This window comes from Pteropus vampyrus, unplaced genomic scaffold (genome assembly GCF_000151845.1).
Source record: "Pteropus vampyrus isolate Shadow unplaced genomic scaffold, Pvam_2.0 Scaffold19, whole genome shotgun sequence".
In the NCBI taxonomy this organism is placed as follows: Eukaryota; Metazoa; Chordata; class Mammalia; order Chiroptera; family Pteropodidae; genus Pteropus; species Pteropus vampyrus.
Window position 1 is genome coordinate 8,276,088 of NW_011888800.1, and position 24,922 is coordinate 8,301,009.

At 34.1% G+C, this 24,922-nt stretch overlaps 1 protein-coding gene and 1 pseudogene across 3 annotated transcripts in view; one reads left to right on the plus strand and one right to left on the minus strand.

Moving 5' to 3' along the window:
- Positions 1-24,922, minus strand: part of TTBK2 (tau tubulin kinase 2) — a 117,752-nt gene that overhangs the window by 66,463 nt on the left and 26,367 nt on the right. For 2 of the 3 annotated variants that reach the window (XM_023527798.1, XM_011354980.2), the window contains exons 2-3: positions 24,122-24,257; positions 19,686-19,833 (exon numbers count right to left, since the gene is read on the minus strand). In XM_023527798.1, the coding sequence (XP_023383566.1) occupies positions 19,686-19,833; positions 24,122-24,190 (217 nt within the window). In that variant the 5' untranslated portion in view covers positions 24,191-24,257. Of the gene's footprint in view, positions 1-11,898; positions 12,011-19,685; positions 19,834-24,121; positions 24,258-24,922 lie in introns of those variants that run through there. The other variant, XM_011354981.2, reaches the window with a different exon arrangement.
- On the plus strand, positions 24,720-24,838 carry LOC111736401 (annotated as a pseudogene).

Here is a 24,922-nt window from a genome sequence, read left to right on the forward strand (position 1 = left end):
TATCAATGTATAATTTATAAATATTTTCTGTTGCTGAACTTCTTTATCAGTTCTAATAATTTTTTAGTAAATTTTCTAGGATTTTCTATATATAAAATCAGGTCATCCACAACTAGAGATTCACTTCTTTCCAATCTGGGTGCATTTTATTTCATTTTCTTGACTTGAATAAAAAAAAAGTGTCAAGAGTAGAAATCCTTGTCCTGTTCCTTCTCTTTAGGGGAGTCAGTCTTTTTTAATAGATGTCCTTTATCAGGATGAAGAAGTTTCCTTCTATTCCCAGTTTGTTGAGTATTTTAATCATGAAGAGGTAATGGATTTTACTAAATGAGTCTTCTATGTCTATTGACATAATCATACAGTTTTTATCCTTTGTTCTACTGAAATAGTGTATTATATAAACTAATTTGCATATTTTGAGCCAACCTGGAATTCCCTGGATAAGTCTCAGCTAGTCATGGTGAATAATTATTTTTATGTGTTACTGTTTGCTAGTGTTTTGCTGGGGATCTTTGCATCTAAACTCAGAAGGAAACATTGGTTTGCAGTATCTTTTCTTCTAGTGTCTTTTCCTGGTTTTGGGTTTTGGTATCAGAGTAATAGTGACCTCATAGAATGAATTGGAAAATGTGCCCTCCTTTTCTATTTTTTGGGGAAGAGTTTGTAAAAAAAAAAAAAAGAAAAGAAAAAAAGAAAAAAGGTGTTAATTCTTCTTTAAAGAAGCCATCTGGGCTTGGGCTTTCCACTGTGAGTAGCTGTTTTTTATTGTTATTAATTTGATCTCTTTATCTGTTATAGGTCTATTTAGATTTTCTATTTCTTCATGAGTCAGTTTCAGTAGTTTATGACTTTATAAGAATTTGTCGATTTCATTTATTTAATTTATTGCCATGTACTCCATAATATTTCCTTATTATAATCCTTTTTATCTTTGTGAGATTAGTAGAAATGTCCCTTCTTTCATTCCTTTAGCTCCAGAATTTCTGCTTGGTTCTTTTTTGTAATTTCAATCTCTTTGGTAAAGTACTCCTTTTATTCATTAATTTTATTCCTGAGCTCATTGAACTGCCTTTCTGAGTTTTCTTGTACCTTGTTAATTCATGACTGCAATCTTGAGTTCTCTGTAACTTAAATCACAGTCTTCCATGACTTTGGTTTCCAGAGACTTGTCATTTTCTTTCTGTGTTACCATGTTACCTTGGTTTATGGTACTTGATGGATTGTTCCTCTGCCTGTGCATTTGAGGTAATGAACTCTTGTTCGATACCATTTTGATATTAACAATTTAGTAGGCTGAAAATGAGAGGGCTTTCTTTGTTTTCCAGTATATGGTACTATAGCATCTACTAGAATTTTTTTTACCTGTACTTCTTGCTGTATTTGTTTTACCTGTACTACTTGCACTTCTGAGGTCACAATGGGGGGGCTGCCCCTGCAGTCATGGAAACTGGCACCTGGATGACTGAGGTGGTAAGTGTCCCCACTGTGTCCAGGTCCTTTCAGGATTGGGGTACCACCATGGTAGAGGGGGATGTGGAGCCTGCAGCACTACTGCATTGGTCTTTATGGCTGCTGGCACCACTGTGCTGTAGCCCATCTCCATTGCTGCTATGGGATTCTGCCTCAATGTGGAGAAGAAGGAACCAGATTCTTTGAGCACCTACACTGCTTCTGCCCCTCTTACTTTTCAATGATCCACAATGTGGGGACCACAGCCTGACTCCTCCACTACTAGCATGTTAGCTGGGGCTGCAGCAGGCACCAAACTGCATCTGCAGACACCATTCCCTGTTCTTCCCTGTTCAGTCTCTCATAGGCACTACAATACACCTGCCTTCAGATGTACCAATGCATGGATCTCTAGGTGTGTTTCTGTGTTGAGCAGAGAAACTTTTTTGGATTATAGGTGTCTCACTTGTAAATTTACAAGGAGATACAAAGGGGTCTTCTCACTCTGTCATGATGCTTCCTATGTCCTTAGTTCTGATTTTAGTAATTTGAGTCTGTTTTTTTCATCTGTCTAGATAAAGGTTTTTAAATTTTTTTCAAAAGAACCAACTTGTGGTTTTTTGAGGGCATTCCTCATTGTTTTTCTATTCTCTATTTTATATTAATTTCTACTGTAATCTTTATTATTTCCTTCCTCTATTACATTAGGTTTAATTTGCTCTTCTCTTTCCAGTGTCATAAGATGAAAGGTTAGGTTATTTATTGGAGAGCTTTCTGGCTTTTTACTATAAGTGTTTACTGCTATAAATTTTCTTCTAAGCACTGTTTAAGCTATACCTAATCATTTATGAATCTGTAGAAAACCACTCTGGAACCTTACAAGGTAGGGTCATTAATGCCATATACCACACAGAACAACACATCATTTTTCTTTGAGGGAGACACAAGACTGATGGAAAGAAAAAAGGCACTGGCTTAGAGTTAAATCGCAACTCTGCTCCTTAATAATTATGGGACCTTAAGCAAGTCTCAGTTTCTTCAGTAGAGCTATTGACGAAATTAAATGAAATAATATATTCAATAAAGCATTTACTTGATTAACTATCCAGCATACATTCCCCTTACTAACAGCACCTAAATTTTCCTTGAGGAATGATTTTCCTCAATTGTGTTATCTACTGTCTCAATGGTCTTGATCCACTCCCAGGTCCAAAGTTGGAAATTAATTGCTCTAAGCTAATCAGAGTAATCTAGAAATTTCTCTTTTGTCATGAAGATCAGTTTGATGATGAGAAGAAAACTAGATAATCAAGGCCTAAGACAATGTATGACATTGCTCTAACAAATACAACTGTTTTAGGGATGTTCTAATCAGAGCAAAACTCAATACTTTCAAACGATAATTAGGAGAAGAGTTTTTTTTAGAAAAGAAAAAAAATGTACCTCCTTTCCAGTTGCTACCAGCAACCATCTCTCAACTGTAAAGGAAAACAGCATGAAGATAAAGTCCACAATATAAAGAGAGAGAGAGAATTACAGAAGAAAAAAGAAATAGATACACAGATACATGCAAAAGAATGAAAACTAGACTCTATCTTATATCATCAGAAAAATCAATTTAAAATGAATTAAAGACTTGAACATAAGATCTGAAACCATAAAACTCAAGAAGAAAACATAAGATGTAAGCTACACAGGTCTTGGCAATGATATTTTGGATTTGACAACAAAAGCAAAGATGACAAAAGCAAAAATAAACAAGTGGTACTTCATCAAACTAGAAAGTTTCTGCACAGCAAAGGAAACTATAAACAAAATAAAAGGCAACCTACAGAATGGGAGAAAATATCTGCAAATCATTTATCTGATTACAGGTTAATATCCAAAATACATAAAGAACTCATACAACTCAGTAGCAAACAAACAAACAAACAAACAAAAAACCTGATTAAAAAATGAAGAGGGGAGCTTATTAGACATTTTTCCAAAAAAGATATCAAATAGAACAGGTACATGAAAAGGTACTCAACATCACTAATTGTCAGGGAAGTACAAATCAAAACCACAATGAGATGTCACCTCACACCTGTTAGAATGGATATTATCAAAAAGATAAAAAATAACAAGTGTTGGGAGGATGTAGAGAAAAGAGAACTTTGTGCACTATTGATGGAAATGTAAATTGGTGCTGCCACTATGGAAAACATTACAGAGTTTCCTCAAAAACTTAAAAATAGAACTAACATATGATCCAGAAATCTCCCTTCTGGGTATATACCTTAAGAAAATGAAATTACTATTCAAAGAGATATCTGAACCCCATTTTCAATGCGGATTATTTACAATAGCAAAGACATTGAAACAAACTAAGCATCCATTGACAGATGAATGGATAAAGAACACATGGTGTGTGTATATATGTATATACATATATATAAAACAATATCATGCAGCCATTTGTGACAACATGGATGGATCTTGAGGGCATTATGCTAAGTGAAATATGTCAGACAGAGAAAGGCAAATATCTACCATATGATCTCATTTACATGTAGAATCTAAAAAAACTAAACTCCCCAAAACAGAACAGATCAGTGGTTGCCAGAAGGAGGGAATGGGAGGTGGGGAAAATGGGTGAATATAGTCAAAAGGTACAACTTCCAGTTGTAAAATAAATAAGTCTTGGAAATATAATGTACACCATGGTGACTATAATTAATAATACTGTATTGTTTATTTGAAAGTTGCTAAGAGATGAGATCCTAAAAGTTCTCATAAGAAAAAAATTGTAACTATGTGAGGTGGTAGATGTTAACTAAACTTATGGTAATCATTTTGCAATATATATATAGATATAGATATAGATATAGATAGAGATATATCAAGTCATTACGTTGTACACCTTAACCTAATATAAAGTTATATGTCAATTATATCTCAGTAAAAGTAGGAAGAAACAAAAGAGTCAGAATCCAGATTAAAATATACCTAAAGCCTATCCTACCTCTGGATCTTTCCATTTGGTATGGAGGAACGTGCATGTGCTCAAGACTGCTTGAATTAAGTATCAGTTTTTTCACTTGCTAGCTTGTTACTTAATCTCTATAAGCCACACAAGGAGTAACAATAGTGTTTACTTCGAAGGGTTATTGCACATGTGAAATCAGCTAAGATATATCTAATAATTAATATACTGCCATGGTACACAGGAAGTGCTCAATATGTGCTCCTTATCATTACTATTAAAGCTTAGTGATTAAGAGCACTAGTTTTAGAACACAACAGATATAAACTAAAATCCTAGCTCTTCTATTTACCACTTTTGTGCCCACGGACAGATTAACCTCTCTTAGGCTCAATTTCTTAAACAATAAAAATGAGGAAAGTTGAGGTAAAAATTAAATCAAATAATATTTTTTTAAAACAATGCCTGGCACAGAAAAAATGATAAATGGTTGCTAGCATCATCATTATACTATAGGTACAAATTGCTTCTCAAAGTGGTTGTAGCAATTTATACTTCTTCTATTTGGGACACAAGGGAGTTCCTATTTCTCTATGCTCATCAACACTTAATACTGTCAGATTTTCCCCCTCAATCTAAATGAACTGGTATCTTACTATAATCTATATTTCTCTAATTACTAATGAGGTTCAGCATCTTTTTATCAGTCAAATGATCATTTAGGTTTCCCTTCTTTATAAATTATTAGTTCTTACCCTTTGTCCATCCCCTCTCTGTCCACTCCTATGACTGACTACTTCAGCTAGGACATCACTATCTCATAGAGTATTTATTTTTATTTTATTTTTGTTTTATATTGGAGCTTAGGATTTGTCTTTTCTTTTCTTTTTTTAATTTTAATTATTATGGTGACATTGGTTAACAAAATCCATTGTTTGAGGTGTACAATTCAATAGCAAAGTATATATATACATTGCATTATGTGTTCAACACCCATAGTTAGATTTCTTTCTATCACCACATATTTGATCCCTTTTATACTTCATCCACTTCCCCGCTTCCCCTTTCCCCCTACTCATAAAGCATTTAACTAGAATCCTTTGCCTCTATGTTCTCCAAATACTTTAAGGCCCTCACTAGTTCCCTGTCACTATATTCTTCTTCTCCATATAATTGGTGCCACTTAACTCTCACCTTGAGACTCAAGCCCACCTCATTCTCTCCCTTAGGCTCAGCAGGAAACATTTATGGAGCTTCATCCAGCACAATACTCTGGCTGCCATAATGCAACCATGTTTGCTGCTAGTCTTGTCCTGATCTATCTCCTTGGTTCTGACAGCTGAGTTTCTGCCTAGTTTTCCTTTTGTTCCCTTCTCAGTTCTCTGATGGTCTTTGTATACATTTTCCTTATAACTTATCATTCTGCAATGTCATTACTCATTCTCTCTATGTCAGTCTGGCTTGATTATTAGCCCCTGAGGACAAAGACCATGCCTTCTTTATATCCTTAGCACCTAGCCTAATGATTCAAATATACTCATGCCTAAGAAGGAAAGAAGGAAGAGAGAATGAAAATGATTGGTAAACTACCTAGTACCTTGGACTTTCTAGGGCTAAGGCCATTTTCTCCTCCACTGTATTGTCCCTCTCCCACCTCCATAAGCCCAAATGTCAACCTTAGAATGACAAGCACCAGCTTGCCTTGTCATGTGTTTCATCTATCCTTTATAAACAACCTACTGGATTCCCCCGATGTTGACTGCCCCAATGGACTATCACCTATTGTCTACTGACCCAACTCATCTGATTCCATCTAGTCTGTCAAATCTGAAAATACTTTACTGGACCAGGCCAAACATGACTCATAATGTTACTACCCACACATTAGTCATAGGATAATCTCCCTAAAATATTGTTTTTATCACATCATTTGTCTACTCAAGAAACCATAAACAATAATTCTTAAAGATATAAGATTAAAATGGTGAGCCTAGAATTCAAGATTCATTCTACATTACTTATCAAACTTCATTTCCTTCAGTTCTTCTGAATTATATAGTCTGATGAGGTGTAGTTCTTTTTATATTTTCTCTCTCAAATGTTCTACTTTGTTTTTGCCCACATTATTTCCCTCGACCTCATCTCCTCAAATTAAATACAACTCTTAATATCTAAATATCCCTGTAGGAGGTAATATCAACCAACTAACACTCAAGATTTGATTTTCAGACATTAACAAGTTAGTCACCTAGCAAGGTCCCAAAGGGGAAAAAATAAACAGGACAATTAACATAAGAGTTCCCTGGAGACAAATAAGAGCAATAGAGTCTGGTGCACAGATAGAATTTGAGAAAAAAGAAAAGTCAACAAGGTAGCACTGATCACTAGGAGTCATAGGACCATAAGAAAATATAGGATGGAAATATATTAACAAATGAATTTTAACTTTCTGCTTATGTGTCTTTTATGTTTAAGAAATCCTCAAAAAGATAAAAGGAATCCTGAACATACAAACTAGATCTTTACTAATCACTCAAAATACTACTATTAAAGCTTTTTCTTAATCTTCTAGTTCTTAACCACTTTACCCAACAGGGAATGCTTGTGGTCTGTCATCAAGCTCTGCGCAAAAGAGAAATAATCAGTGATATCTCCACCTAAAAAAAGACAATAAGAAGTGGACTGAATTTAGATAGAGAGATAATATCTATAGATACTGTGGCATGGTAGTACCTTGCTAGTCAAACAGAGATGTTAACTATGATATAAAAAAGGATTTCTGTTCATCTAAGGCAAGAGTGATAATAGTGGTAAACTCTTCTCTAGCTGTCCAAAGTCTTTTTTAAAAAAGTAAATATGCTGTATTCTAAACTAAATGCATATAACCTAATGAATCTTTTTGTTCTTATAATTTTGGATGATCATCTACTACTCTTGCTTTCAATTTAAGAGCTTAAAACTATGGCAGGTGGGGGTATGGTGGTCTAAACTCCAACATTAAATATTAATGAGTAAAAATATTGTGCAAAAGGCAAGTCATTTCACATGACTTGCTGCTAGAGGAAAGTAAAACAATCAGAAAGGGGCATTAATCATTTTTCTTTTTAAATCAAAAAGCCATTTAGTAATAAAATTAAAAGCTGAGTTAAAAAGTATCCCAAACCCACTAAAGGGATACTCTGGAATGTAAAGAACAAATTCCAGGTCATTTACAAATTAGCAAACACTGAGATTCTGCAAAGATGGACTACTATGTTGCTAAGGACACTACAAAACTAGTCTTAGCTTCCTTACTCATCTATTATTTACTCATATTTACCCACTCTTCACCAAAAACTAACAAAACACCCACTCTAATCATAACAACTTGTGAAATATCTACACCATGGGAGATAAAAAATATAAAGCTAGATCCTGTTCTCAAAGAATTTATAATCTTGTTGAACTTATTACAAGACTAATACAGACAACACAAGATCAAATGATAGCTTATAAAAAAAAGAATAAGCACTATAGAGAAATCAACAGATTAATTGGATCAGAATGCATCATAGAGCTTGGAGCTTGACTAAGTTAACTTGACAGGAATACAAAAAGAAGGAAGAGGTATTGTATCCTCTCAACGAAGTCCCCAGGAAAAATAATTCAGTCAAGGAATCTAACATGCAAAGGCTCCTATCAGTTCTCATGACACTGCCCATCTAACAATCTCTTAGGTTCTAAGTAGCTCACCAGGAGCCAAAGGCAGAAGGAAGTTTTCAAACCAACAAAGGGAATTCTATCATCTAAACAATGACCAATTTAAAACTACCAGGCTTTTGTGGTTAGAATGAAAGAGGGGAAAAAAGAGTACAATTTCATCACCCTATCTGTTTTTAAAATGTACTTATCTATTACAAAAAATGTATGAACGAATGAATACATGTAAAAATACATATAAAGATAAAGAATTAAGGGACCACTCCAAGAGGCCCAATATCTGCATTACAGGTTCCAGAAGAGAAGACAGAGAAAATAGAGGGGTGGAGATCACCAACAAAATAATTCAAGAACATTTTATGAGAAAAACCTTTGGATTGTCAGTTCGAAGAAACAAAACTAGATTAAAAAAAAGAAAACTCACACAAAAAAACGCCCGTATCATGATATTCATAAAATTGCAAAACACTTGGGGAAAAGAAAAACTGAAAAGTTGCCTAGGTAACAAGACTCATAATGGAATTACACTTCTCAATCGCAACAGTAAATTTGAAGACTAATTTCTGAAGTAAAATTTTCAATCCAGAATTCTATATCCAGCCTGTTTTCCATTTAAACATCAGAGTAAGATAAAAACACTTTCAGACATGCAAGAGAGGTCTCAAAAATATACTTCCCATGCACTCTTTACTAAGAAAGCTAGTAGAAGAGTGTTTCCCTAAAATGAGAATAAATGAAAAAGAGAAAGGGATTCAACAAGGCATACAATATAGAAAAGCAAAGGGAATTCCCAGGAAGATACTGAGAAGTGATCCAAGTATGACAGTTGTGAACACAGAGAATAACTAGGCATGACTGGCGCACACTAGGAGGTTCATGGAAAGATTTCCCCAAGAAGAAATTAAGAGTTGTTGTATGTTATCAGTAGTTCTTTTTTATTGCTGAATTGTATTCCACTGTATGACAGTTGATTTATCTACTCACTCACTGAAGGACATACTTTTTGGAATAAAGAATAAAGCTGATATAGTCATGTGCATGCTGTATATTAAAATGAATTTTAATTTCTCTAAAATAAATGCCTAGGAGTGGGATTGCTAGGTTACATAGTAAATTCATATTTCACATATGGTAAGTATATGTTTAATTATCTTCTAGAGGAGCTGTATCATTTTGCATCCCAGTCAGCAAAGTATGAAGGTTCCAGTTGTTCCATATCACTGTCAATATTTGATATTGTCAACTGTTTTTGATTTGCCACTCTAATGGATATACAGTGATAAGTCATCATGGTTTTAATTTGCATTCCCCTAATGGCTAGTTATGTTAAACATTTTTTCATGAGCTGATCTGCCATTCTATATTCTCTTTGCCAAAGCCTATGAAACTTTTAATTGGATTGTTTGCTTTTGGTTGAGTTTTCAGAGTTCTTTACATAGTCTGAATATAAGTCCTTTGCAGGTATGTGATTTGCAAGTATTTTCTCCCAGTCTATCATCTGCCTTTTCATTCTCTGAATAGTGCCTTTCTCAAGCAAAGTTTCTGATTTGATGAAGTCCAAATCATCAATTTCTTCTTTTATGAGTAATGCTTTTGGTGTCATGTGAAAAACAGCCTACACCCAGGTCACAAAGATTTTCTCCTATGCTTTCTTCTAAAAGGTATATAGCTTTATATTTCACATTTAGATGTGTGGTACATTTTTGTTCATTTTCATATAATATGTGTGGTTTAGGTCGAGGTTCATTATCTTTGTATGTGACTGTGTGATTGTTCCAACACCGCTTATTGAAAAGACTTTTTTTCCACTTTGAAATTTTGTAAAAAATTATTGGCCATATTTGTGTGGGTCTATTTCTGGAATCTATTCTATTTCATTGATCTATATGTCTATCCCTTTGCCAACACCACAGTCTTGATTATGGTAGCTTTGTACTGAGTTTTAAAATCATGTAGTTTGATTTTTCCAACATTTTTCTTTTTCAAAATTGTTTTGGCTATTCTAGGTCCTTGGCCTTTTTATGGAAATTTTAGACTCAGTTTCTCTATAACCACAAACAGTGCTGTTGGAATTTTTATTGGTATTGTGTTAAATCTAAAAACTATATGGAGAGATTCAACATCTTTACTATGGTGAATCTTCTAATTCATGAATACTGCATGTCTCCCCACTTGCTTAAATCATCTTTGATTATTTTTAATCAGGGTTTTATAGTTTTCAGCACAGAGATCTATCTATACATATTTTATTAACTTTAAATCTAAATATTTCATCTTGGGGGAGCTATCATAAATTTTTTTAATTGTTTATCATTAGTATATAGAAATATGATTGGTTTTTGTGGGTTGATTTTGAATCACTTGCTAAACTCATTTATTCTAGGAATTTTTTTTTGTGGATTCCTTGGGATTACCTACACAGATAATCATGCCATCTACAAATAGGAACAGTTTTATTTCCTTTCCAATCTACATGCCATTATTTCTTTGAATATTTTTGCTGCACCACACTCATTCTCTTCTCATTCTGGGTCTCTTGATGACACAATGTTAGATATGATGATAGTTTCGTGGGTCCCCAAGACTATTTGTTTTTTTAACCTTTTTTTTCCTGTTCAAACTGAATGATTTCTATTGATCTATTTTCAAGTTCACTGACTAATCTGTCGTGTCCACTCTGATACTGAGCCCATCCAGTCAGTTTTTATTTCCATTACTGTATTTAGTTCTAAAGTTTCCATTTAGTTCTTTATATCTTCTATTTCTTTGCTGAGCCTTTGTATCTTCCCGCTCATTCCTGGAACATGGTCATTATAGTTGATTTTAAAAATTTTTGAGATAATTTTAACATCTGTGTAATCCTGGCATTGGGATCTGTTTTCTGTCTTTTCCCATGTGAGTTCAGATTTTTCTGGTTCTTTTTAAGCAAAGTAATTCTAGATTGTATTCTGGACTTTTTGAATATTGTTATGAGACTATGGGTTTTATTTAAGTCCCACTGAGAATGTTGGTGTTTTTGTTTTAGCCAGTAATTGACTCAGGTGGGTTTGCACTTCAAGTTCTGACCTGTCTTCTGTGGGTTGTGTTTCCAATTTCAATTCAGTTATATGCTTTACAATTGTCCCACGTAGTGTCCAGTTTGGTGATCTATACCACAATTCAGTCCTCAACATTTATATATGCTGTTTAGAATAAGCTCATGTGTACCCAGCTTAGAAGTCAGCTCAGCAATCTTTAAGCAACTTTAAGTGGTCAGTTTCCCAAGATCCTCATTCTCCTGAAATCTTCTGGTTCCCTGGGACTCCCCTTCACCAGCCTTCCAGGAGAAAGCTGAGGCTTCATTAACCCCATTTTGCTGTGTACTTCCCAAGGCTGTGCCAGAAGTCAAAGTCAAGCAACAGAAGAGCAGAAGGAGAAGAAAAGAAATGGGATTTTCTCCACACTCTTGAGACCATAGCTCCTCCAATTTGAGAGGAAAGTTTCCCTCCCCATGAGATTCAGGTTCCTGCCTACCCCCATTGAGGCCACGGCAGCCACTGCTAAGCACTGCTTGAGGCCTGGGGTGCAAGAGAATGAAGAAAAGGAAAAAAAGAAGAAAAAAGAAAGGATGTAGGATTGCCACATTTTGTCTGAGCATTACAAGACCCCTTTCCCACTCCTTGAGTTAGAACTAGAGGACTTCTCCTGGTGCTTTTTCTGTCCGCGTTAATAATGCGCACTTCCAAGTTTCAGGATACATTAGGTTCAGGCTGGGGCGTACTGGAAGAAAAAAATGGTAAACTCACCGCCGGTTTGGTGGTACTTTGAATTCTGGTCTTCTTCCCCAATGTGCCTCCTACTATTTATTTTTCAGAGTCCTCAAATAGCCACTCCAAGCATTCTGTCCAGGTTTTACAGCTGTATTCAGTGGGAGAGACAGGGTGAAGTGTGCTTACTCCATCTTATCTGGAACCAGAACCTGGACTACTGTTTTTCATAACGAACTTTGTAGAACTGATTATTTAAACTATTTGTATAACTTTGATGCTAAATTAAAAATTGAAAACAAATAAATCCTGTAATAACCTTACTGAGGAAAAGGGAAGAGGCAAGTTAATAGGATCACATTTTTTTAAGCATATATACTTTTGGATATTACATGCTTAGGAAAAAAGGGAAGTTCTTAATTGTACTTGCCCTATTTATTTAAATATTATTTTATCCATGGATTTTTATAAATATGAGGGCTGTTATAAATTTTTTTAAAAAGAAAATAAAAATAGGAGTTATCCAGAGTATGAGACAGAGGAAGCAAACTGCAGATAAGGCCATAAACTGTTTAAGAAACTGAAAAAGCTCAGGATGACCAATATTCCAGTGTAAGCCCAACAATTTCAAGAAAAGAGGCTAGAAAAGCAGAAAGGAGTCAATCCAAGGTCTTGTATGCAATGTTAATATGCAAGGACTTTACCTGAGAAAAGAAAGGCCCTGAAGTGTTTTAGCAAAAGTGGAGGAGTGACATGATCCAATGGATATATTTGAAGGAACACTCCGGCTACAGAACATAATGGTACACAGAAGATGAGTCTTACTATCTGAATCTATGGGGTTATAAGAAGTTGTAGAACAGTATATATACAGTATGATTCCACACGTTGTTGGGGATGTGGGTAAGGGAGGGAGGGAGATTTTACACACACACACACACACACACACACACACAATCATATCATTATAAATGTTGTATATAATGATATGATTATATACCCATATATATAATCATATGATTTTATATGTGATTATGTATATGATATATACACATATATGTGTAGATAGATTATAATATGTACAAATGTTTCTAGGGGAAAAAAACACAAGAAACCAGTTAATGGTGATTAACTTTGGAGAAAGAAAGTGAAGGGCTAAAAGAAAGAAAACTTTTATTTTTTACTTTATTCTTGTTTGATTTTTAAATTTTTTGCTGTGAATATTTACACTCTTAAAAAAAGGTTGTAAACAAAATGGAGGGAAGTCTTCTGCATAAGTTAGATAAAAGGTAGATATAAGATATTAAAACAAGACAAACTCAGCATTTAAGTAGCACTGTTTCTAGTATATAGTAAGCACTTAAACACTGCTTAAAATCTCCCCACAAATAAGATATTACCAAGCATTTATAAAGTAAGTTCACAACTCAAAACAACTTTTTAATTAAATTATACCACACTACATTGCACTAATTTACCATGTATTTTCAAGCATTCAGAAATTTAAAGAGACAATAAGAATGAATTTTGAGTTATGATGATTACTTTACATTTTTACCATAAAAGATATTTTTGCATTATTCTTTTCAATTTCTTAAGCACTGACGGGTATAAAGGGAAAAAGTAAAAGATCCTCTCCTATCCTGATTTCTCTAATTCCAATACCCAAACATAATCATTCCCAATTCCCAGACTTGTACATATAAAGCACATATAAATATAAGTATGTATGTATATACAAAGACATACACATACACATTATATTCTATTTCAAAGAAATGGATCTCTGCTCCTTTTATAATAATCTAGACCTATTCTATTTCCTATGTGTCATTTTCTAAACCCAAACAGGGTAATGAATAAACAAATCCCCAAGCTAGCAGATATTAAATCTTCCAAGCAGGTAAATGTTAAAATGAACATATTTGAACAGATAAAGTTCTCAGAGATCTCCTAATACCCTTTAATGAAAGAGATGAACCTTAACCAGGGCAAGTAAAATTATGTAGGGGGAAAGAATGCATAGGTTGAAACAAAAGGGCAAGTGATAAGTTAAAGGATATGACGACGGGTAAGAGTTTATCCCTAACTTTTTATGTCCCGGAGTTTATGCTCTCCCATAAAAGGAGTTATCAGAGATCTTATAACACCCTTTGATGAAACATATGAACCTTAACGAGGGCAAGTAACTCTGAAGTAACTTTCATAAAGTCTTCTATATGGGAAAGAAATTACATATTTCTTACATTATTATGACTGGGGAAAGGGAGTAGTCATACTTTGCAGAAGTAGCTGGAGACTTCAAGAGAAGAAGGCAGAAGGTATAGTTGCTCTACTGTAATAGTAGCCCTTCTTCCCAACTCTCAGAGCTTGTGCTCTGTAGTCTCCAAGGCAAAAATGAAATCTAGGACCAATATTTAAAGGTTAAAAAAAAATTTTTAAAGCCCATAATGAAGTGAAGCGTTAAAATGGGACAGAAAAACAGGACAACCTTCTAGTCACTCAATGATTTAGGTAGTGATTTTTAAACACCGCAAGTTTCATTAGATTGAACACATTATAGAAGGAACACACATAAGAATTAGTGAGAAATCCAATCTACAGAATATTTTTAAAGAAAACCTATTTTTATGCTTTGGTATATGCTTATAAACCAATTGGAAGCAAGTAAAAATATAAACTATAAAGATCCTGAGATTTCCTTTAATGAAAAGGTACACTAAGTATAAATTATATTAATTTTACAATATTCTGAATTCCCAAAACATTAGACTCACCTATACGCAAAGAAGCTAAAAGGCTTCTAAAACCATATAGAAATCATTTTCTGGAAGATCCGAATGACTGTCTTTTATAACGGTAAAGAACTGAATCTCTACATAATATAGTTTTGAGAATCTAAGCCCTAGTCATACAAAGATGACTTTATCAACTAGTATTTATGGTACTCTTTAACAAATTATTCCAGAACCTCGATATGTCTTTTTCTTATCAAAAAACTAAAACAACAATGAACTTTATGAAAAATATAACAGTCAGAAATAGAAGTTATGTTATCTTATTCTCCCACATTTCCACTTACAAATACATGCTATCACCAAATAAAAATATACTTTATCATTTTGCCACTGAGCATATGTTAAATTAAATTATATGTAATTCCTGCCCTTTAAGAAGCTTACGATTTAAAAGAGAACACAAATATATTTTTAAAGTAAAATAAACAAAATGCAAATTGGAAAGTCCATAGAAGAATAAACCAGGCAAAATCTAGAACTTACTAAAACCTATTGAGAAAAATGTGTTGGCCCAATAACAACCCTAGTAGTGCCCGTATGTGGTCCCAATTGTTTTTCAATACAAGGAAACAGGACTTCATGGAGGAATAGGTTCCTGATTCCAACAACAGTGCAGGGAAAGTTCAAGGAAAGCTTGAAACATGCTATGCCAGAAAGCAAGAATAACAACAAAGAACACGTAGGTCGTATTTCAGAAGGACAAAGCAGCCAACTTGAAGGGGCTTCCAATAATCAAAGATGTGAAAATTTGAGCATCAAAAGAATGACTGCAATGGGTTGATATTACATATATAAAAATCCATGAGCTCATGGTGATACTCTAAACAAAAAAACAACTCACTGGTCACATAAGGGTACAACTTATTACTCTAAAATATGGTTAATAAAAGGGAAGAAAAATCAAGTCTTTATCCCGTCCTTCCCACAGTAACATATATTTCAGGAAGAACAGACAGCTGTAAATAAAGTTCTATTTTGTAGAATAATTTCAGTTCAGAAATTTGGAAAGAAGGAAAAAAAATCTGAAAAATCACCATTTTGTAATCCCTATGGAAACAATGGATGTGGTCAATGTACTCTTGCCAACAAACAACATGAATCTCATCAAGTCTCTAGATCTAACTACCATTTCACAGGAAACATGGAGAACAGAAAAACATGTTAAAAGACACCACGAGGATATGATCAGCCAAATCCAAAATTTGGACTAGTCTATCACACTAAGAACTTCAACAGTTTCTTTAACTAAATGGCACCCTACATCTCCAAAAAAGAAAAAAAAAAGGGTGGGAGAACTCTTACAGGTTAAGAGAGACAAGAGATATGTCAACCAAACGTAATGTGCCTGCTGTGTATCTTGATTAGAACAAGCCAACTGTAAAAGGATATTTTTGAGACATTGAGAAAAATTAAACACTGCTAGATTTTAGATTGTATTCAGAAATAATTTTGTCAGGTGTTTAAGACTGTTGTGTTTATGTTACTTAAAAAAAAAAAAAGTCCCTTAATGTAAATTATGAACTTTAGTTAGTAACAATGTATTAATATTGGTTCACCAATTGTAACAAATGTACCACATTAATACAAGACATTAATGATAGGGAAGACTGAGGTGAAAGGAATATGAAAAATCTATTTTCCGCTCAATTTTTCTGTAAACCTTAAACAGTTCTAAAAAGTAAAGCTGAATAAAAACTGGAACATGGGCTTTCTCTCCAATGAGGTTCTTTAATCCATTCTTAAAACTGGTCAGCTGAGGAGTTTCCACAATTCATTATTTCTTCACCTTTTCAATAATACAGACCCCCTAAATTTTCCTAAAGTTTAATAAAAACTACTTCTAATATGTTCTCATACCATTCTTTTTTTTTTTCCTGTGTGTGAGGACAAGAGGCTAAGACTTTCTATGTTCCAACAGATACAATTTAATGGATTCACAAAATCATCAATCATCAACAAAGTTCTCATAGGCAAAGTAATGTCTGTCAAATTTTAACATATCTCCAAACCTCCCACCCACCACATACACTTCAACCCCATACATGCCCTGATTGTCTGGTAATTCATCACTCTATAAAATAAAAAATATTTTCATTTAAAAAAAAAAATCCCTCATCTATTACATAAATACTGAAGACAAAATGATGTCTAAAATTTCTTTTCACATACTCCAGCAAGGTGGGGAAAAGTGTTAAAGGAGTAGGATGCAGATGCAAGAAGATTGGACCAATGCTGCTAGTTACTGAAACTAAATATTGAATACATGAATGTTCATTATATAATGCTCCATTTTTTGTATATCTGAAATCTTTCATAACAAAAAATTAGGGGAAAAAGCAAATTTAAAATTTGCCGGATTCTAGATACATAGCAAATTTTAAGATTGGAATGGAAATCTAACTTTTAAAAAAATATATTGATGGTAGGTTCCTGAGATATTGCAGAATTACTAGTGAACAATTTGAAATCACAGGACAGAGGTTCTTCCTTCTTGTCACAGCACTGCACATAAAACTGTATTTATTTATTTTTTAAAGTGGTATGGTAAGATACAGCTCAAGAAATAAAAATGGAGAAGTGAGGAAATCATAAAATATTTATTTAAGATGGGAGAGAAGAGAGAATAACTAATCTAACAGACTAGGAAGGCAATTATTCCCTTTGCACAAAGTTTCAAAGCAAATAAAAAACAAAGGTTTGAAGATAGTATAGTCGCAAATGGAGAAAAGGAAGAAACACAAATAAATGGTTATATAGAGATGTAGCTCTGAAAAATGATATTAATAAAAGTTAAAGCTTAATAAGTTTTATGGTTCTCTTTACTAGGAATACTTTAGAGAATAATAACTCAGTGTAGAAGTACTATCTAATAGGCCTATACAGTTTAGTTTTACAAGTGATTAAAATATTCAAACACATTTGTATAAACCAAGTACAACCTAGGGGTCTAGCTTGATTCAACAGCAAATTGTAGGATACATTTAGAATAGTTCAGAGAGCTTTGAAAAAATAGTATTCTGATGTAATAACCTCGGGAAGGTAAGTCAGAAGAAAAGATGGGGTAAAGTGTTAAGGCCTTCATACTTTAAGACCAATAAGAAAGGAACACACTGGTAATGAGTGTTATGTATGAGCTAAGGAAATCTAGAGTTGTTAAATACAGGAAAAACTAAGAGAAAATTGAGAAGTAAGAAGTCATTATGCCAACAGGAAGACAAAAGCAGTTCAGCCCCAAAAAATGTTCTCAAAAGAGTCTAGATTCCAAAGCACCTTCAACAAAATGAAGTTGTGAGGCATAAGTATACAGAAAGCACAAGCTAGTTAGGAAGCCAAGAAAAGAAAGTCAAGGGCTGCCTAACTGAATTACAAACCAGAAGATAAAAACCTATTAATTTTTGGAAAGTGAAGGTCTGAGAAACAGAATGTCATGTGGCTATAAGCAAATAGGAAAAACATTTTAGGTAATTGTATGAAAGGTAAAACAGAAAGAAAGAAGAGACCTAGCATCCAAGGGTCTCCAATTCACCCATTAAAAAGTACTAAACTGATCTTCAAGCTTTATCACACAGATTCCTGGGTAAACCCTGGTTAAAATAGGCAAGAGAACCTACTAAAAGGGCGACAGAGCTGTATCCTGCCCTCACCTGGAAACATCTCCTCAGGGCCAAGTATGAGAAAGACGGGTGAAGCTGTCCAGGCCAAGTTGTTGCTTACATACCCTTCATGGGTTTGGCTGAGAGTAAAACAGATCTCCTGGGATCTGTGACCTCAGAAAGAGGTAGCTCCAGCTGCACCTGTTTGGTCTCTATGTCACTGAGCTGAGAACAGCTCAAAAGAAATAAGGAGAAAGGAGAAAAGGTGAGAAAAAGAGAGTGCCATCTTTTCCCCTATTCTTCTTTCTCCAATTATCCATTTTTTTCTAGTAGTGACAATGGGTACATATCCACTATCTTCGTGATTTCCTAGGTTTCAGGAGAGCTTGGTTTGGGCTAAAAAGAAAACTATTAAACAGAGTTATAATTGTTTTAGCATCATCCTCTACTCAAATGAGCCAACTGGTAGACAAGCTTAAGGCAAAGGGCAAAATTAAAAGAACAGACATTGCAGGAATACATAATAAACATTTCATTAACTTAATAAACAATTTACTAGAATCTGAAACATCAAGCATTGAAAAAGAGAACACATTCACTCTAGAGACTATTCAGCCATGAATTTGAGGCTACACAGTATTTTGTCCTTGCTATTTCTATCAACTATAGTTATTTTCACCAATTATAGCAACTTTCTTTGCTCTATGTTGGTACTAAATTCCTTTAGATACTCATTAATGTTCCATAACAATATCTAACCTTCTAGAGCTTAATAAGATGACTTAATGTGCTAATCACCCCTATTTAATTTTGATTCAGACAAAACATTTAAGTATCGGTAATATACTATGTCATTAAACTGAAAATGCAAAGATGAATGAATACCAGCTAGCAATGTATTCAGGGTTTTACATCACTGAATCAGTGCCAGAAAAAAAATTATTTATCCTTATAGTAAAAATAAGAACCCAAGTAGTAAAAAGGACCTCAAAAATAAGGACAGCGCCAGAAAGAGTTCTATGAAACTGAAGTTAATGAAATCAACACATAACAAACTATTATTTTTATTCCACCTGAAGTGTGATTTGAAGGCAGCTTCCTTCATGTGATTAAAGCATGTTTAACATCCAAAGTCGTGAGTAGAAACAACTCAGAGGAATTTATGTTTGGTTATTTAAAAAAAAAAAAAAAATTTTTAGATAATTCACTCTCTCTCATCCTTATTCGCCATGAAAGGGAATTCTCAAGTCCAATTATTCTAAGCAATCAATATTTCTACTACTAATAGCTAATGAGAAAATTTCCAAGAGAAAAATGCTCAGCATATTAATACCAATCTGACACCAAAATATTCAATTAATAGAGAATGTAATTGAGGTTCAGAAAGATGACAATAAATTATAAATTGTTTGGTATATCATACAAAGCAGCTTACCTTGTAGTTTTTTCAATACAGCAACCTCCATTTTGAGAACTTGCTTTGGTTGTTGAGCTGATTCCACCTTCAGGGCAACATTTTCCCTGGTAAGCATGTCCAAGGCATCGTAAATTTCTCCAAAGCCCCCACCCCCAATCTTCCTCAACTGCATAGGAAATAAGAACATACACACACAAAATTACTAGAAGTTTCTAACTGAAAACCAATTAATCTCTGATATTTAATATATAATATATAATTTTACTATTGTTATTTTATGATAAAAGAGCTCAATATTATTACATTAACCATGAACATGCCAAGAAGAAAACAAATGGCTAGAAGTAACATCAGAACCTTTCCCAACAGGTTTGTCCACAAAAAGTAATAAAGTTTTTTCAGCCGCGAATGATTTTAAAATGTGGTCTATAGTCAGTTTCAGAACTGTCACAAAAAACACAGTATCTGAAAGCTTCACTTCTCACAAACACCCCTTAACAACCAGATTTACTGTTTTAATTCTAAGGCGATCATTTGAAGACTTTTTAAACCATGAAATCTTTTTGCCATGAAATCTTATCTGGAAACTGGTTGAGATGTGTATGTGGGGAGATTGGAGATGGGAGTAGGGCAGCCAGAGCCCAGCCCTCCCTGCACCATTTACTCTCCTCTTAGAGGCACCAACCAAGCTCCAAAAAGCAGGTGGATAGCTCTCCTGTTCTAAAGGTGGATAGCTCTCCTGTTCTATCCCAGAGTTCATCACATATCAATATGCTCAAATAAGAGTGAACTCTAATCAAATTAAACACTTTGATCAAACACTTAACATTCTTTCTGATAAAATGTTGTTAACTGGGAAAATATCAGGATCTCTGTCTCAGTATTATAAACAAGTTCTGAAAAGCTAGTGACAACTGAACCTGTAGAACTGTGAGAAACTGGAGTAGGAGGAGGATGGATAATATACTTCAAGCCAGATACAACATGCAATTAGCTTTCTTCTATTTCTTGAAACTAGGTCTTCACCTTACCACATTATCAAACATCTAGGATGTGATATAATGTAGGTAGTCATCATTGTACAGAGTCCTAAATCCTAACCACCCCAGAGGCCTTACCTCAAGTCCTACTTCTTTTTCCACTGGGTCAATACAGATTACCATAGGATGATTTCTTTATCTTCTGAATTTCTATGGGAATTATTTGCTTCATCATTTAATTAATCATTTTACTAGGCTAAATACCTCAGATAGCCCTTGAGTAAATACAACATCCTGCTTTTTAACTCTTATGTTGTTTAACTTTCAATTGTCAATGTCCTAGCCCCCTTCGGTAAAACTAAGCTTCTTCAAAGATAGGCACACTCCATCTATTTTTTGTTTCCTCCATAACATTTGGCAAAGTGTTAACTATATAACTACTACTAAGCAACTATTCATTGCTTTGTATATACAAGCCATAATCCTTCCTCATTCTAGTTTGGTGATGAGAAGAAATACCATGAGGAACTCCTGTATGATCTTGGGATTAAAAAAAAGTTCCAGAACTTAATTTCAGTTAAATAAATTACTCTTTGTTGAGCCCTGATTGGTACTTACAATTCTTTATATTTTGTTCATTAAACAAAGCCTAGTGTAACTTAAAAAACTCATAACTGGTACCATAAGGACATCTTTCTAATTGTGGACTGTGATAAGAGGTGGCTTCATGCTTTACCTCACAAAAGACCTTACTAAATGATGTCCAGGCTGAAGTAAGTGATTTTGTTCCTTGGTCTATTCCTATAATGTCATTTGAACAACAGTAGAGCATTAATTTTTTATTGAGATTGACAAAGCCCTAAGACATCAATGCTTATGAGGTAAAGAGACAGAGGCAGTTTAGTGTAATGGGGGTGTGATGATTAGGGAAAGAATCAAGGAAAGGTCTGTGGTAGCTGTGTTTTCTAAAGATGGCCCTAACAATACCACTCACCCTTTTTGCTCCTCTTCAGTGTGACTTTGCCACTCCCCATCAAGAGGTAGAGTTCATTTCCCCACCCCCTTAAATCTGTGTGGATCTTGTGACTGCTTTAACCAACAGAATATGCCAAAGTAACATTGTACGAGTTGAGATAATAGCCCTTAACCAGCCTTGTAGCTTCTGTGTCCTGTCTCTCAACAGCCAGCCACCATGGCATCCTGAGAAACCAAAATCCTTGATGAGGTCCTAGAAAATGAACCACTAAGTTGGAGAGTGAGGGAATTAAGTATCTCCAAGGCACCAACAAGCCATGTGGAAATGAATCTTCCAACCCAACCAAGCCTGCTAGTGCCATATGGCTAAGAGACAAACCACCCAGGCAAACTCTTTCCGAATTCCTAATTCACAAAATTGTGAGCAAAATAAATGAGTGTTTTAAGCCTCTAAGTTTTGATGTAGTTTATTACATAACAGTAGATAACCATTCTTAACAATGAGCTAGTGATTTCTCACTAAAAATGTCACCATGCCTTCCAAATTTGGGGAACATGTTCCACATATAAATTAGCTCTAATTATCAGGACAGAGCAACTAAGACAGACATAGCTTCATTTGCCACTTCCTGATGTGTACTGGAGAACAGCCAACCTTTATCGCAGCACTTAATACAAAGCTCTCACCAAAGCAACACCCATTCCTGACTTACCTAAAAGATTATCAATTGTTGGAATCTCCCCACACCAGTCCATGATAATGGCATGGTCCTTTCCTTATATTTACTCAAGTAAAATTTCAAAGTCTATTGATTTGCCTAATCAGTAAAATACTGTACCACAGAAACAAAACTTTTATTTCTAAATAAATAATTTTCTTTTTACAATATTCTGATAAATTAAGGAAACCATAAAATACCTTTGCTAAACCTGTTAAATGGAAAAAAACTTTGGATAACAAAAGACTAGGTAGCAATAAAATATATTTAAATATATCCAAAAAGAAAATAGCTACTTTAAGAGGAGGAGAGATGGCCAATTCCAAGTCTAGGGAAAGGAAGCCATCAAAGGACTATTAGGATCTGTTAAAAGAAGTCAGCAGGCAACTTGAAGGGTGTCACCTTAGTTAAATGAGACAATTTGAGCATCAATAAGGATAAGTAGTATAAGAGAGTGTGTTTAAATCCATGAATTCTTAATTATATATTTTTTAAATCTCACTGGTCACTTTTGGACAATGCTAGGGAAGAAATTATTATTTTGAAAACTGGTAAATTAAGAAAAAGAATCGAGTATTAATCAAATTACATCTCGGGGTAATCTAATAGTTGATGATGAGAAAGTTTTCTTTACAGATGTACTTCAACTAATAAATGAAAGAATGCTAGAACATCAGCAATCTGCAATCCCTAATGAATTAATAGACCTAAACAATGATGATCCATAGTACAACACCACAAAAATGATGGGCAATAAGACATTATGTGCCTCCAACTGAAAGTTCACAATACCCTTTAGAAAAAAGGTGCCTCCACCTCAGATTAGAGCTGAACTCAGATGTAATCAAGACTGACTCTCTCTCTCTCTCTCTCTCTCTCTCTCTCTCTCTCTCTCTCTCTATATATATATATATATATATATATACACGCACAAATATATAACAATTTAACAATGACAGAGAAACATGTTAACACCACATGGAAGCAATCAGAAAAATCCAAACCATGGGAAATTCTACATGCAAATGACCTAGTGTCCCCAACAAATAAATTGTAAGGAAAAAAGAGATAGATTAAAAAGTACCTAGAAATTAAGAAAGGAACTTAAGTTATGTCAACCAATTACAATATACAGACTTGATATGGATTTGATTCAAACTATTAAAAATAATTTACAAAACAATCAAGGAAATGTGAAAGCTAGAAGCATACTTAATGATATTAAGAAATAATTACTTTTTTAAGTGTGATAATGACATTATGATTATATTTTTAAATGAAGTCTTTATCTTTTAGAGATACTGAAGTACATACAGAAAAAAATGCTAAGGGAAAAGATTTGCTTAAAAATATTTTGGGAGAGAAGTTAAAGAGATAAAACAAGATCGATCATAACTTGAGAAATGTTTAAGATGGGGCACGAGTACATCAAGATTCATTATATCAGTATCGTTATCTTTATTTACACTTACAATTTTCCTTAATAAAAAATTAAAAAATAAAAAAGAGCAGTTCATTGTACTATACTTTTTTATTTGTTCTTTTCCTAAGTACACTTTTATTTACCTTACTAGCTATCAGAGGTTAAGAAAATTTACTACTACATGAAGCAAGAAAAAGAATTAGGTATAAACCAAACAATCATATTAAGGAAAAAACTGAAAATAGCTGCTTTAGAAAGCAATATATGTATTATTTCCTGATGAAATGCTATTTTTATCAAGATACCAAAAATCGTCCTCCTAAATGTGTTCTCTCTCTCTCTAAGATGTATACTCACCACTTTCCATCTTTCTTTGACCAGGATTCCAACACTGAGGATATCCGGCTGCTCTCCTCCTCCACTCATTGCAATTCACTGATATGATAGAACGGCTACACAGGCATCCAGCTCGCAAGGGTGGTTTCCATTTAAGCTTAAAACAAAAGAAACAGCAGCAGCATATCAGGGCTAACTAATTAAGACAAACATTTCAGTAACAAACAGCTCTAATAATCCTATACATTAAGTAGGTTGCTTTGTTGGAAAAGAGGGGGACCCACAAACTCAGTTCCAAAATATGTTTAGTGCATATTTTTGAAAAGTACTTACCTTTCCATTACAGATATCCAGTGCAATAGCTAGACATAACAAAAACGTTACAACACAGATGTAATTTACAATAGCTGAGATTGCTAGACTATAGAGAAAGAAAGTATGGTGTCAACAGCAGCTGACCCAGACAGATCACTATCCTAAGTACTACATATTGCTAAAGAAAAAGATATGGTATCTAATTTACAACAGCTTATAGTTTAATAGGTTATAAGTCAGAGCTTATCACCATCTGAGCTAATAAAATTTTAATGTTACAAAATGCGCTTAAAATGCATAGGAAGTCTACAGCCACGCTACCCTGAACAAGCCTGATCCCCTCTGATCTTGGAAGCTAAGCAGGGTTTGGCCTGGTTAGTACTTGGATGGAAGACTACCTAGGAAGACCAGGTACAATAGGCATAAAAAATAAAAAAATAAGGGATTGTAACCTGACAAGGTCCTTGCAATCTGTGAGGTCAACCAAGGGTTGCCTTGCCAAAAAAA